Source organism: Mastomys coucha, unplaced genomic scaffold (assembly GCF_008632895.1).
Source record: "Mastomys coucha isolate ucsf_1 unplaced genomic scaffold, UCSF_Mcou_1 pScaffold3, whole genome shotgun sequence".
NCBI lineage: Eukaryota > Metazoa > Chordata > Mammalia > Rodentia > Muridae > Mastomys > Mastomys coucha.
The window spans coordinates 62,095,059-62,110,925 of record NW_022196909.1 but is presented as its reverse complement, the minus strand read 5'-3'; the positions used below and the strand labels follow the sequence as shown (position 1 = coordinate 62,110,925).

Here is a 15,867-nt window from a genome sequence, read left to right as displayed (position 1 = left end):
AAAAAAAAAAAAAAAAAAAAAAAACCAAAACGAACAAACAACATGGGGGTGGGGGGAGAGTGGGAGGAGAGGAGACTGAGAGGGAGGAGGTGACTCCAATGGCCTGGGAGATATTTGTAGGAATCGTCTTGAACAAAGAAAACCCAGCTTAAAGGTGGGCATCACCCTGGACTGTGCAGAGAGAAATCTACGAGAGCTCTAAGCGTGCGCACACTCTCTGCTCTTAGCTGTGTATGTGCCTCATTGAGCACCTGTCTCAAGCTCTTGCTGCTGTGATTTCCCCACATGATGGACTGTGACCTGGAACTGGAAACCCAGCAAACCCTGCCTCATCTGCCGCGCTTCCTGTCATTTCTGTGCTTCGTCACAGCCACAGAAGTGAAACTAGGAGAGCTGCCAAGGACTGACACCTGAGGCGGTCCTCAGCCCTGCACGTGTGTCACTGCACTCCCACATGTACCCCCTCCCCATTTACACAAAAGCACAGGAACATTAAAACCTTAGATCACACACACATCCAGCTTATCTAGAAAAAAAAGAAAGAAAGAAAGAAAAGAAAACCAGGAGGTGGTGGTGCACACCTTTAATCCCAGTGTTCCGGGAGGCAAAGGCAGGAAGATCTCTGTGAGTTCCGGGACAGCCTGGTTTACACAAAGAAACCCTGTCCTGAAAGTCAAAACAGCCAAACCAAAAGTTTAGCTGGACACCATGGTGCACATCTGTGATCCTAGCACTTGGAAGTAGAGGCGGGAGAATCGCGTTTAGCAGTAGTAACCTGGGTTGTATGAGACCTATCTCAGAAAACTAAAAGCGAAGTTACATTCTTTGGTTAGACCCTTCCTCTGGGCTAACAAGATGTGCTGCCTGACAATGTAAGCCTACAAAATGAATTCACTTCCCAGAACTCAATGGAGGTGCAAGGAAAGAAATCCAAAAAGTTGTCCTCCGACCTGTAAGCAGCCAGTTATGCATCATATATGTATGTGTGTATGTATGTATGCATATGTGTGTGATATATATGATATATATATACATATATATACACACACAATAATAATAATAATTACAAATCTAAACAGGGAGGAAGGAATTGGGCCAGGGAGATGCTCTTGCAGTGCAAACTTGACAACCCAAGCGAGATCCCCAAACATAAAAAGCTGGACGCCATGACACACATCTGCTCTCTCAGCACACTTACTGTGAGATGGGAGGCACACACGATAGAACAGACAGGAAGGACTCAGGTCAGTTATCCTGGAATACATAGCACCCAAAACAAGAGAGACCTGCCTCAAACAACGTGGAAGGCAAAGATGCCCCCCACCCCCCAAGCTGCCCTCTGACCTTCACACATATGTCCTGGTACACATGCCTACACACACAAGAATAAAAGGAAGAAAGAAATCTGTCATTTAATCTAGCACTTCTATCTGAGCTACTCCTCTGTGCCAGCTACTCCTCTGTCCCAGCTACTCCTTTAGCATTTTCCATTTTCCAATCACTCCCACTTCACAGCAGCCCAGTGAGCCTTTGAGTCTCTACGATGCTCCCTCTCTCTCTGGACATTTCCAGGTGGTCCTGGCAATGCATACCTGTAATCCCAGGGCTCCAGAGGCAGGAGCATGACTGTAAACTTGGGGCCATCTTAAACCTTCTTAAACCAACAAACATCAAGAAACAGGCTGAGGAGATATACCAGTTGGTGACATGCTTGTCATGAAAGCTTAAGGATAAGAGTGCAGTACCGCAGCACTCACAGGAAAGCCAGGATGGGAGTGCAGTACCCCAGCGCTCACGGGAAAGCCAGACACGCGTCCTTAATCCTCACACTGGAGAAGCGGAGACAGGCACATCCCTGGAGCTCACTGGCTGCCTGGGGAATGCATGGTAAGGTGTAGCACAGTTGAGATAGACAGTGGACATTGACATCTGCCCTCCACACACATACACATACCCATGCACACGCCCACGTGTACACAATCAAGTACATATACCACGCAACGGAAAGGGCAGCACCTGGGATGCGGCTCTGTTGCCACAGTGCATGAGTGATGTCTAGGTTGGATCCCAAGCTCTGCAAACACTAAATATGGCAGCATACGCTATAGTCCCAGCACTTGAGAAGTGGAGGCAGGAGGATCACCCCGAGCTACAGAATGAGTTCTGCCTTGAGTCCAGTTTGGACTGGAGACTATCTCAACAATGAAAACAGAACCCATATGTTACAATTCAGTGGTACCCTGGGTTCATTTTCCAGCACAGACAGACAGACATTTTGGAAGCATCCCTACATTGGTCTAGGGGAAGAAATCCAGTTACTTCCCACAGTGGCCAAGCAGGACCTGTCATAAGGTGGCTTTTGTACAGCTCTGTCACCATCTCTCCACTTCACACACCCTGAGCGCCAACCAACATTTCCTGGAGAAGACCCAGCTCGCTCCTCAGCGAGCGGGCTCTTTGCTGCAACCCTCCTCTTTGGAGCAGAGACCCCTCCTTTTTAAACCTTTGCTTATCGTTGTGTTTGAGGTGTGGGCACAGGTGCCATCATGTGTAAATGGAGTCAGTTCCAGGGATTGAACTCAGGTCATCGAGCTTGCCCAGCGCATGGTTTATGTGCTGAGCCATCTTGCTAACCACAGAAACACTCCTGAAGGGGCTGTGCAGAGGCCTCGAGGCTCTAGAGCAGGGGTTTTCAACCCACGGGTGGAGACTCCTTGAGGGGTTGTCGAATGGACATTTCACAAGTGGTTGCCTGTGACCATCAGAGAACACGGATGCTTCCCTAGCAAAACAGTCATGAGAGCTGAACTAAAGCGTCGCTGCATTAGGAAGGTCGAGAAGCACTGCTCTGGAGGCGGCTGAGTGGCTTGAAGAGCCCTCAGAGTTGGCTACACCTGCCCTCTGAAAATGGCTACAGCTTGTGGGGGTTCCCTCCACACCCCTGCCTAACATACTCTTATTTGCCTGCCCAACTCCTAGCTGTCTTTAAAACCCCAGTTGAAATGCCCCTCCTCTGCGAAGTTCTTCTTGGCAATCCAAGTGGGTGTTAACTTCCCTCGCCTGGGAATTCTACAGGCCTTAGGACACTACTTTTATAGCTGACAGCGCGTCATATCTCCTGAAAACACCGCTCAGCGTATGTCAAACACAGCAACCCAATTAGTCTACACAGGAACCAGAAAAGACTTGTGAGGAATATGACGCACAGATTGGCTGAGGCCATCATCCCAGGTCACACAGCAAGCGGCTACAGCATTTGCTCTTCATGCTTCCTGTGGGTCAACTCGGTGCACACTGTTACTGGCTAGAGCATGCCACCAGCCTGGAGGGTTAGGACAGCTGAGTGTCTGTACAAGCCATATACACGTTTAGTTTTAGACAACTGAATGACTACCTCTTGAAGGAGTAAATTCTGGAGTGAGCAAGTGGGTGATATGAAGAATATAGGAGAAAGAAAAATCTGTTTTCTCATGCCAGCTCAGCCATCAATCAGCTCAGAGCAAAGTTGGCCTGCCTCACCTGTAAACATATTCCAAAGATCTCATTGACCAGGTATTTTGTGAGGCTGGCTCATATGGTGTCCCTTCTGTGGCTCCCTAACGTCGGCTGTGTGAATGATGGCCTGGATATACGTTGATGCTCAGGCCACCCCACAAGGACAGGGTGTTAGGACAGCCTACTTCCGTGGCCTCTGGGTGGTTGTCTAACTCCTGGGAGGAAGGCCAGGAAAGGTGTTCTCAGAAGCAGAGTTTCCAGGAGCCACCAGCCAGCAATCATGGTGTATGTGTGTATGTCCATGTATCTGTGTGTTCATGTGTGTGTATGTGTCTGTATGTCTCTGTGTGTGTATCTGTATGTGTGTCTGTAAGTATGTATATGAGCCTATGTGTGTCTCTATGTATCTCTGTGTGTGCCTGTGTGTATGCCTGTGTGTGTCTGTGTGTCTGTGTGTGTGCCTGTATGTATGCCTGTGTGTCTGTGTGTGTCTCTGTGTGTGTCTGTGTCTGTGTATGCCTGTGTGTATGCCTGTGTGTGTCTGTGTGTGTCTGTATGTGTGTCTATATGTGTGCCTGTGTCTGTGTGTTCCTGTGTGTGTCTGTGTGTGTGCCTGTGTATCTCTGTGTGTCTGTGCCTGTGTGTGTCTGTGTGTGTGCCTGTGTGTATGCCTGTGTGTATCTGTGTGTGTGTCTGTGTGTGTGCCTGTGTGTATCTGTGTGTGTGCCTGTGTGTGTGCCTGTGTGTGCCTGTGTGTGTGCCTGTGTATCTCTGTGTGGGCCTGTGTGTGTGCCTGTGTGTATGCCTATGTGTGCCTGTGTGTGTCTGTGTGTGTCTGTGTGTGTGCCTGTGTGTGTCTGTGTGTGTCTGTGTGTGTGCCTGTGTGGGTCTGTGTGTGTGTCTGTGTGCCTGTGTGTGTGCCTGTGTGTATGCCTGTGTGCCTGTGTGTGTGCCTGTGTGTATGCCTGTGTGTGTCTGTGTGTGTCTGTGTGTCTGTGTGTGTGTCTGTGTGTGTCTGTGTGCCTGTGTGTGTGCCTGTGTGTGTCTGTGTGTGTGCCTGTGTGTATGCCTGTGTGTGTTTGTGTGCCTGTGTGTCTGTGTGTGTGTCTATGTGTGTCTGTGTGTGTCTGTGTGTGTTTGTGTGTGTGTGTGCTGTACCCTACCTACCTAAGCACTACTTTCTCCTTGGCCTCTAGCTCTGGTAAAACAGCAAACTGGCCAAGATGCTGCCTGTGAGGATCAGCCTGTGCCTCCATGCGCTGCACTTAAGGGGAGGCTGTCCACATCTCCGAGACGTGGACCAGCCTGTGGCAGCAAGCAGAAGGCAGTCAGTGAGAGCCTTGCAAGGCCATGCCCTTCCCTGCTGTGGCAGGTGCCCCCCCTCAGTGCCTGGGGTGGAGCCCAGCCCAGCTCTGCCAGTCAGAATGTCATGAAACTGGGCCTCAGCACTTCCTCGTCTCCCAGCCTGACAACCCCAGGTAGTTAGGGCCATGGGCATCTCACAGGGGTCAGTGGAAGACATGGGCAGTAAGCCAACTGCTCTGGCAAGGCTGGCTCAGGGAGCCTGGTCAGGAGGGGCACCGCTCCAGGAAGAGTCAGGCTTATTCTCTTCCTTCTCTGTTTCTCCCTTTAAAAAGAGACAAAGAAACCAGAACCCCATGTAGGCCAGGCCGGTCCTTAACTCTGTATATAGCTAGCCAACAGTGGCCTTGAACTCATGATCCTCCTGCCTCTGTATCCCATATGCCAGATTATACACACAAGTCACCATGCCAGCTACTTTCCTTTATGTTTGTGTGTGCACATACTATGGTGAGCTTGCGGAGGTCAGAAGACAACCAGTGGGAATCATTTTTTTCTTTCCACCATATGGACCTCAGGGATCAAATTTAGGTCATCAGATTTGGCAGCAAGTGCCTTTTCCTATTGAGTCATCGTGTAGCCCCTCAGTTTCCTAACAAGTGATTGTATTTCATTCATAATTAAAAAAAAAAACACCCAACATAGTTATGATTCTTAATTGGAGGGTGTTTGGCTCATACTCATAATCCATGCAGGGAGAGTGAGGCAGGAAGACCAGGCCAGACTGGACAACAGAACAAGGCTGTCTTTAAAGTCTAGTCTTTATTATAACTAGAATAAAGCAGACAGATAGTATCATTCGGCCTGGTGGCACATGCCTGTAGTTTCCACTTGGAAGGCAGAAGCAGGGGTATTACTACAAGTTTGAAGCTAGCCTGGGCTACCTATAGAGACCCTTGTCTTGAAATAAAACAAAAACAAAGTATGAGCTGGTTGTATTAACAAACTGCTATAATCCCAGCCCTTGGGAAGCAGAGGCAGGAGGATCAGTGAGTTCAAGGGCCAGCCTGGGCTACATGAAGTTCTGTTTCAAAACAGCAACCTGGCCGGGCGGTGGTGGTGCATGCCTTTAATCCCAGCACTTGGGAGGCAGAGGCAGGCTGATTTCTGAGTTCGAGGCCAGCCTGGTCTACAGAGTGAGTTCCAGGACAGCCAGGACTACACAGAGAAACCCTGTCTCAAAAAACCAAAAAAAAAAAAAGCAGAGGCCAGGCTGCTAAAGCTCAGTGGGTGCCCTGGTGCCCTCCTGCCTCTCAGGACTCAGTGTTCTTGTCTATACTCTATAAAGTGGGGTGAACCCTACCTACCTTGGGATGGTTTGCCTACATCGGCTGAGGCATGCCCACAGGCCCCGAAAATAGGGCAGAGGAGGAAGGTGTTTGCTATCGGGCTCTCCCTTGTGTCTAATCAAAACTCAGTGGGAGGCTGAAGAGACTCCTCCGCTAAGGGTTCCTCCGGAGGAGCCAGTTCAATTGCCAGCACACACGAGGCTGTTACTAAGTTCCAGGGATCCAGTGCTGTCTTCTGGCCTCTGTGGGCAGCAGACACACACACAGCACACAGACTTATATGCAGTCGAAACACACCACAAACTAAAATAAATAAACCTCAAAAAAAAAAAAAGTTAAACAACAACAAAGCCCTCTGTGGGTTAGTAAGAGCCCGAAACTTCAGATGCGGTGCCCAGGGCACAGCCTGTGACTCCTCTGTAGGGATGCTTTGAGGAAATGGGTGTTTCCCTCCTGTCAGGGGCAAGTCACCAAGAATCCTCGGTCCTCGGAAGAGAAGAGAGAGGGAAGGGGGGAAGAAAGGAGAGAGGAAAACACGAATAGAGGAAGTGGCAAGCTAGCCACCCCCCTCGAGTTTTGCCTGATAGTCTGTTGCTCACCCCTGCTATGAGAGCTCAACACTCCATCCCACCCCACTGACCTCCTCTTGCCCTGGTACACACATCCTCATGCCTGGGATTCCTAAGAGTCCAGCCAAGCCCCAAGGGTAGATCCCCAGAGGCTGGACCAGCAGGTGAATGCATGGCTGACCTTGGTGCTGGAGGGCCCTGGTAGTTCTACAGTGCAGCCTGAAAGCCTTCCTTACCAGCCTCCTCCTGAGCCTGTCTGTGCCCTGGACTGGGAGGTGGAGTATGGAGCTCTGAGGGGCATGGAGAGGGAGAAGACCCTGCTCCAGAGTGCTAATCAGGCCTGCTTGGGTCCTCCCTCAAGCCCGTCCAGAGCAGGAGTCACGAGAAGAACTGTACAAGCACCCAAGGTGCTCAACTGAGGGAAGCCCAGCTGGCTGCCACTGGTTTGTGGGGGGCCATGTAGGGGTGTTGGTCAAGGAGAGCACTCGATGCTCAAGACAGGACCTGACTTAGACCTGAGAACAGCTGTGTCCTCCATAGCACCTAGGATCTCTGAATCAGATGGGAGGGCGATTTCAGCTCTAAGCTCAATCGGGCTTCCTTGGTAGACTGCTGGGTAGAGAATTACAGGTGTGGTAGCACATGAAGCCCAGTTCAGCTGAGGCTGTACTCAGCTGCCAGAATGTTTGGGGTGCTGCTTATTCAACATTCAGAAAGCCCCGGGTTCAATTCCCAGCACCAAATGAATCAGGCATGGGAGTGCATGCCTGTAATTCCAGCATTTCAGAGTAGAGGCAGGATGATCTAGAGTTCAAGGCTGTGCTGGCTACATGGCTCAGTAGGTGAAGATCTTGTCAGGAAGCCTGATGACCTGAGTTCAGTCTCCAGGACTCACAGGATGGTAGTTGAAAACTAACTCACACACGTTCCTTGATCACACACACACACACACACACACACACACACACACACAAAGTGAGAGAGAATGAGAGAGAGAGAGAGAGCGAGCAAGGCACAGGAGAGTACACATATATAGGAAATAAACAAATAAATGTATATATATGCATATACATATACATACACATACACACACACATACGTACATATATATGGTCATGCTTAGTGAGTTTGATGCCTGCCTGGCCTACACAGAGAATTCCAGGCCAGCCAGAGTGACATAATAAGAGTTTGTTGAAAGAAGATAGAGAAATTTTAATTAATCACTAAAAGTTTAGGATGCTCATTGGTGACATAAGGAAATCAAGGCTAGCCTGGGATGCACGAGTCCTTGTCTTAAAAAAAAAAATATCTCAGCTGCTTCCCACGTCCTCTTGCTTGCTTGGCTTCCGGAGGCCAGAGCTGTAGGGACCTGGCTGTGCTGGGCCTCTGCCCTAGGTCTCAGCTCTAGCCCTCCCTCCAGGGCAAGGAGTAAACAGGGCCAAAGGAGCAGGTTCCTGACGTCCATAGTGTCTTTCAGAGCTGAATCCACTTTTAACAAATCAACCCTCCTGAGGCAGCCAGGACAGCGCATGCTCATGAGCCCCAGGAGTGAGCCAAGACGCAGCTGTTTTCAGGTGAGGATGAGGGAGTAGCTTTGAGGGACTCTTGTGAATGAAAGGGTCAGGAGACTAGGAAGGGGGTGAACTGCCAGCTCTGACACCTCAGGTTCCACAACCTTTCCGAAATTCAACATCACCTACAAGATCGGTCAGACCCACCCTGCCTCGCTTCTGCCTTGAGTTTAGGGATGTGTTCCCGAGACGTCTGGCTGGGCTCCACGGCAGGGTTGAAGTTGCCTTCAGCTGATTCTTAGAGCTCCCAGGTGATTAAGGACTTAGAGGAAGTGGGCCCAGAGAAGACAGGTCTCTCCTGCAGCTCAGGGATTCCCTCCCCTTGACAGGGCCCGGCCTGTGTGACTCAGAGGGTAGGGCAACCCAGGGAGCTCTCACCGCCCTGGGCACCCCAAGACTTGTCCAGCCAGTTTGCCCATAGTTACCACACGGACATTTAATTTCAAATTTCTCATAAGCATCAGCCCGGGGAAGGCAGGATCAGATGGGGTGCAGAGAAGAGGTCACCATGGACAAGCTTCCGTCAGCTACTGCTGAGGGTCTAGCTCTTAGAAGCATAAGGCATGCTCAGCCTTGAGTTCTGGGCTCCATTTTCCCTAGGAAATAGGGGAAAGGTTGTTCTTCCTGAGGTCTGTGCCAAGGACCCAGCTCCAAGCTCTGCTGCTGCTTTTGTCTTGAGACTGGATCTCTCTGCGTAGCCACCTCGGCTGTCCTGGAACTCACAGAGACCCTCCTGCTTCTGCCTCAAGCACTGAGATTAAAGGTGTGCACCACCAAGCCCACCTCCTCGGCTGCTCTCGTCCAGGGCAAGCCTTCCCTTCCATGGGTCTGGCTTTTTGTTTTTTTAAATGTTGTCACTATTCTTATTACATTTATTTATTTTGTGTACAAGGGTGCACATATGCACAGGTCACATATGTGAAGGTCAGAAGATGACCCTAAAAAGTCATTTCTCGGGGCTGGCGAGATGGCTCAGTGGGTAAGAGCAGTGACTGCTCTTCCGAAGGTCCTGAGTTCGGATCCCAGCAACCACATCGTGGCTCACAACCACCTGTAATGAGATCGGACGCCCTCTTCTGGAGTGTCTGAAGACAGCTACAGTGAATTACGCCAGAGCTAGCAGGGTGGAGCAAGCAGGGCTGGCAGAGGTCCTGAATTCAATTCCCAGCAGCCACACACATGATAGCTCACGTCCATCTGTATAGCTACAGTAGTGTACTCATACACATAAAAATAAATCTTAAAAAAAAAAAGGCATTTCTCTCCCCCTACTGTTCGGGTACAGTGGTTGGACTCGGGTCATTGGTCTGGGCTGCCACGGGGTTCTCTCACAGGCCCAGGTCTCTGTGTTCTTATCCCCACCCCATACCAGGGAGCGAACCCAGCATGCAGTACATGCTAGGAGAGTGCTCCGTTACTGGGCCACACCCCAACTTTTATTTATCCTTATTTAGAAACAAGACCCTATACGTGTAGCCCAGACTCATCCCCAATTTTCAGCTCTCCTCCCTCTGTCTCCTGAGTAGCTGGGATCTCAGGTATGCACCACCATGCTGGCAGTATGTCCCCTCTTGATGACAGCTGAGGCCCTCCCACTTCTGCTGCCTGGTGGCTCTAATCTCAAATCCCCCCTCCGCCCGCCTCCTCTCCCGAGATCAGTGAGGTGGGCTGGCCTGGTAGCCAGAAAGCAACCCTCCTCCAGGAAGAATCGGGATCTGTGTGTCAGGCACGTGTAAGAGCTTGCCACACACCCCCTCCCAGTGCCAGTCTAGTCACATAGCACAGAGAGTCGCTGCTGGGGACATCCTAGAGGACGATTCACAGTAGTAAGCCCTACCAAAGAGCAAAGAAATCAGAGGCCTGGAAAGAACAAGGGTCTGGCCCTCTGTCACTCCACAACCCAAGGAAGGGCTGGGACTGGGGACAGGTACCCGATGGCCAATCCCAGGGCCCAGCCTAGCCTCTGAGGACCCCAAAGGCCTTTGGTTATGGATACTTGAGAAAGTATTTCTTAGAGTAAGGCATCTGAGGGCAACCTCTTTTTGAACCTGTCCCCTGGCTGGCTCTTGAAAGATGAGAGGACATTCAGAAGATACCCAGGCAGGGCTCAAAGACCCTGGCTAGGCTGGTCTCATCCATTTTCCAGGATGATACTGCTTGGTGGCTGCAGGCCTGGGTGGTACTGAGGTGGAAGGGTAAGAAAGGGCCAAGCCCCTTGGAGGTTTAATACCATGCCAGGCAGAAAGGGCAAGGCTCAGGCACTGAGCCCCTCACACCCTGACATGGGACTGGAGGTCTGTACCTGTGAGCCCACACTCGCACCTTGGGCACTGGAGAAAGCCCAGAGCCTACGGAAGGGGCCTGAGATCAGATAAGAAAAAAATAAGCTACTCAACTGACCTTCCCGCAGAGCAGGTGGTGAGCGAGGCTAGAAGCTACTCCACACCTGTAACCTGAAGCAAGATCGGAGCAGCACTTCGGCCAGCCAAGGGGTCTGAATTTGGTGGGGCCTGAGAGTCCTCAGCTAAAACTCTGTTCTCCCTTGTTACTTGTACTGGCTGGTATTGTGTGTCAACTTGACACAGGCTGGAGTTATTACAGAGAAGGGAGCTTCAGCTGGGGAAGTGCCTCCATGAGATCCAGCTGTGGGGCATTTTCTCAATTAGTGATCAAGGGGGTAGGGCCCCTTGTGAGTGGTGCCATCCCTGGGCTGGAAGTCTTGGGTTCTATAAGAGAGCAGGCTGAGCAAGCCAGGGGAAGCAATCCAGTAAGAAACATCTCTCCATGGCCTCTGCATCAGCTCCTGCTTCCTGACCTGCTTGAGTTCCAGTCCTGACTTCCTTTGTGATCAACAGCAATGTGGAAGTAAGCTGAATAAACCCTTTCCTCCCCAACTTGCTTCATGGTCATGATGTTTGTGCAGGAATAGAAACCCTGACTAAGACACCCTTCTATTTCATTAGGGCCTCAAAGGGTCCAAAATCCAGAAGAAGGCACAGGACCAGGGTGGAGAACACCAGACCAGGGAGGTGGGGGTAATTCTGTCAAGGGTCCTGGAAGGGGAAGATGGAGCTGCCAGGTGGGGCATGGAGAGACGGTTAGGGCAGCCTGAGGGGCATTTGGACCTGGGGCTTGGCCTCCGGGAGCTTGGGTCTTGGCTTTGCAGGACAATATGCAAATCACTTCCGGTCTCAGGGCTAGAGCCTCTGAGTTGTGAAGTGGGTGTTTGTGGCAAGCGCTTTGGGAGAGGGTAGCTCTCTGTGTTCATGTATATGATCTTCGGAACTCCATGTTAGCTGTGCTCATCAGGGTGGGTGGGACGGGCAGGCAGCTCTATCTTAGCCAGCACTGAAGGAATGCAGTAAATGTCCCTCCTGGGTTCCGTTCTGGCTCCTTGACTTACCCTGAATCTTCCACAAGCTTCCTGAGGTTCTTCCCAGATTGGGGTGGGAGCAGTAGAGACAGCAGGAAAGACCCAGAATAGGTGGTCGGGAGAAGATGTAAGAGACTGGAGGGGGCCTCACTGACCCTGTCATCCTGGGTCTTAAAGCAGTGGGGGAGGGGCCAGGACGTTAGGAGCTAGTCATTATTCATCAACCAGTCCAGGGATGGGCGCAGCAGCTCCCATACCACCATCTCCAGTATTCGAAATGGGTCAGTGAGGGGGGAGCCTGGAATTCACTTCTAGAAATAGGATGCTAATTTCAATTGGTCATCACCTTGGCCTGGAATTCACTTCTAGAAACAGGATGCTAATTTCAATTGATCATCACCTTGGCCGCAGTAGCCTTGACACACAGTTGTGAGCATTTCCGGAAACCAAGCAGGCAGGATTTTGTTTGTTTGTTTTTTTGTTTTTGTTTTAACCTTCTTGTTGGAAGTGACAATTCTGTGTCTATGTAGCTAAAGATGACCTGGAACTTCTGATCTTCCTGCCTCTGCCTCCCAAGTGCTTCTATCACAGGCTTGCTCAGCCAGTCCTGGTGTTTTGTGATGCTGAGGACTGGATCTAGAGCCTTGTGCAAGCACTTTGCTGACTGAATTACAGCCTCAGCCTCAGAGGTCGCTTTCAAACAGAAAAGATGCGACCTGAAAGGCGTGGCTGTCAGTCTGTTGGCTGTTTTGAGACAGGGTCTCACGTAGCCAAAGACAACAGCTTTCCATCTCCCTCCCAAATGCTGGGGCTGAGGGGCAGCACCTCCACACTCAGCCTGCGTTTGTTTTTATTACTGGGAAATGAACCCAGGGCATTTCGTTCTTCCTTTCTAGTTTTTAATTTTCCTTTGCTTTTTAGGCCTTTTGGAGACATGGTCCCACCTAGTCCAGGCTGATAGGCCAGGCTGAAAGGCCAGGCTGCCCTTGAGCTCCGGATCTTCCAGCCTCCACCTCCCAGGTACTGGGGTTGTAGGTATGAACTTCTACATAAGATATTTTCTTTCCTATTTTTAATAGAGCCCTTTAAAACCACACGGGAGTCTTTGGTGGAACAGCCTTAAGAGAACAGAACCATTTGTCCAATGGTTCTTTTTACATTCACTTATTTGTTTTGCATGGGGGAGAGGCAGCACGTGCTACAGCCTGAGTGTGCAGGTCAGCCGGCTGGTTGCAGGAATCTGTTCTCTCTTTTCACCATGGGTTCTGGGGAATCAAACTTAAATCATCAGGTTTGGTGGCAAGCACCTTTGCCTACTAAGCCATCTTGCCAGCACTCCTAAGTGGTTTCTTTGGGGTCTCTTTTACTTATCAAAGAGCAAAATCCTGACTATGGCCTTTAAACCATTTATTTGGGGTTGGTGAGGTGACTTACTATTCTTCCAGAGGGGACCCATATTCGATTCCCAGCATCCGCACGGCTACTCACAAGTGCCTGTAATTCTGCCTGGAGAACTTCTGATAACTCCTTCTGGCCTCTGTGGCCACTGCACATACATGGTGTGGAGGCATACATAAAGGCTGAACACTCATACGCATTACATATATTAAGATGTTTGCTTTGCTTGGTGAAATTGTAATACCAGCACTTGGGAAGCAGAGGCAGGAAAATCACTGAGAGATTCGGGGCTAGCCAGGGCTAGCAAAATCTTATCTTGGAACAAAAGATAAGAGCTTTTGGTTTCCTGTAGTTTCATAAACACAAACGAATCTGTCTCAAATGCTCTTCCCCCAAGTGTCACAACTATCCATCCTATGAGGAAGTTCAGGTTCTGCCTCTTCCAGGAAGCTCTTCTTGCCCATCCCTTGCAAATACACTGGCTGCCTCTGCCTGGCCAATGCTCTGATGGGCAGCATCTCCTAGAGCGGGCACGGAGCACTTTGAAAACAGCAGTGCCAACTACATCATCCCTGCATCCAGGATCTGGTAGGCAGGAAACCAGTGGCCATCAGGGATAAGGAAAAAAAAACAAACAAACTCCTGCCATGCTCAAGTTGGCCCCCACCACTGGGTGCCTCTCCTGATCTCAAGCTTCCTGCTATAAGTCTCAGCCCTGCCTCCTCCCAGCAGCCTACCTGATTGGCATCAGGAAGGAAGGGAGTGGACAGTGGGCGAGGCGGATGTGGCAGACCTGCTCCATTTTTGGCAGGCGAGGTATCCTACCTGGAACAGACTCTGGGCACTGAGCATACTCACCAGAGGAATGAAAGTCAGCAGGGGCCGGACTCGTGGCCGGGCTTTCAGTGTGGCTGTTCCCGATTCGCTCACAGTGTTGAACCGATTGTCTCCATAATAGATCCCATCTATGGAGGGCAGAGAGGGGCACAGTGAGCTGGGGGTCAAAGAAGGGGACCAGGCCACCTGCAGATTCCAGCGAGGAAACCAAGCCTTGGGGTTGCCAGCTCTGATGCTCTAACACAGTGAGATTCCATGGTTGTGGCAATAGGATTGCTTGTGGCAATGCCGAGGTCGCATTGTGGAGCAGACTTGGGGTGGTCCCTGAGGCTTTGGTCCACTACCGCCATCACTCTGCAGACACCCTCTGGTACATACACCCTTCCAGACCTCCCTCCACATTCACACAGCACTGGGGGAAGCTTATCTCTGACATTTCTCTCAAGTGTTTGCATTGCTAATCTGGAATAAGCAGAGCAAAGGCATCTGCTGTCCCATGGCCAGCACCTTGGCTCTTGGACCCCTCTAGGTCAAGTAATTCCTGACCCCAACCTACCACTATCAATGTGTGTCCCTGTCCCTGTCCTAGTCTGTGTGCATGTGTCCATGTGTGTCTCTGTGTATCTGCGTGTGTGTGTGTGTGTGTATGTGTGTCCGTGTGTGTGCCCATGTCCGTGTCCATGTGTGTGTGCACCATCTTGCTTCAGTGTACCCTTGACTGCAGAATATAGAGAGAGCAAAAGAATTAGTGCAGCAAAAATACATTTAAAAAATCCCAGCTCTGCTGGGCTGTAGTGGCGCACGCCTTTAATCCCAGCACTTGGGAGGCAGAGGCAGACGGATTTCTGAGTTCAAGGCCAGCCTGGTCTACAGAGTGAGTTCCAGGACAGCCAGGGCTACACAGAGAAACCTGGTCTTGGAAAAAAAAAAATCCCAGCTCTGACACTGGTTGTACTCATTGTTTAACCTCCCCAAACCTTAGTTGTCCTATCTGCCCGACGGAAGTGACAGTGTCAACTTTATATATCAGCTGTTGGGTATACATGTGGCCAGTACACACAGAGGGACTGAACTAATGTGATCCCTAACCCGAGGGAAGATGACACAGAATAGACCAGACCCCTCCAGGCTCCTCCAGATCCTGCTCTGGGCCGTATCTAAAGCCACGGACCTGTGAATCGCAATGTTCCTGTTCTCAACCAGTCTCTCTCATGACCTTTGACACCACTGATAAGAATTCACCATTTCCTCCCACGTTTGTGCGTACTGTCACATTCACAGGCCTCCTGCTTTGTGGGTCATAAGTACAGAAGGATATTGCTCTATTTAACAGACCTGAGGGAATGAGGGACCTTCTTCTCTCCAGCCAAAGAGGAAAGAGGTCAGAATCGAAATTAAATAAAGCCCAGTGTAGTGGTACACGCCTTTAATCCCAGAACTCAAGAGGCAGAAGCAGGCTAGCCAAGTCTACATAGTGATACCCTGTCCAAAATAGATAAATCCCAATTAACCAGAATCCCGTTGCCGTTTAGATGGAAACAACCTCACACGTTTTTAGGAGGAAATTACAAGAAAGATTACAATCATTTATTCAAAAGAGACTGAACCAGGCTGGTGGGCTGACTCTCTGGGTAAAGCTGCATTGCTCCCTGACCCTGTTGACCTGAGTTCCATCCCCAGGACCCCACAGTGAAAAGAAAGAACCAGCTCTTCAAACTCTCCTCTGATCTTCATGCAAGTGACCTGGTATGTGTGCGCACACACATACACAAATACCACATAAATAATATAAATTTAAGATTTAAAAAAAATGTAATTTTAAAAGGGAGACTGGGCTAGGCAGGGAGGCTCTTGGTGCACCCACCTTTACCCATAGCCAAACGCCTCCAGAAGAACACAGGGTTTCGGAGGTGCTAAGGGTACCCAGCAATGGGAGGTAGCAGAGACTTTACATCCCCCCAGGGGTCCCCAAA

At 50.3% G+C, this 15,867-nt stretch overlaps 1 protein-coding gene across 1 annotated transcript in view; it reads right to left on the bottom strand.

Annotated features, from left to right (window-relative positions):
* Positions 1-15,867, bottom strand: part of CUNH6orf132 (chromosome unknown C6orf132 homolog) — a 38,028-nt gene that overhangs the window by 13,511 nt on the left and 8,650 nt on the right. Inside the window, exon 2 of the mRNA XM_031346611.1 lies at positions 13,916-14,022. Coding sequence (XP_031202471.1) covers positions 13,916-14,022 — 107 coding nt within the window. The remainder of the gene's footprint in view (positions 1-13,915; positions 14,023-15,867) is intronic.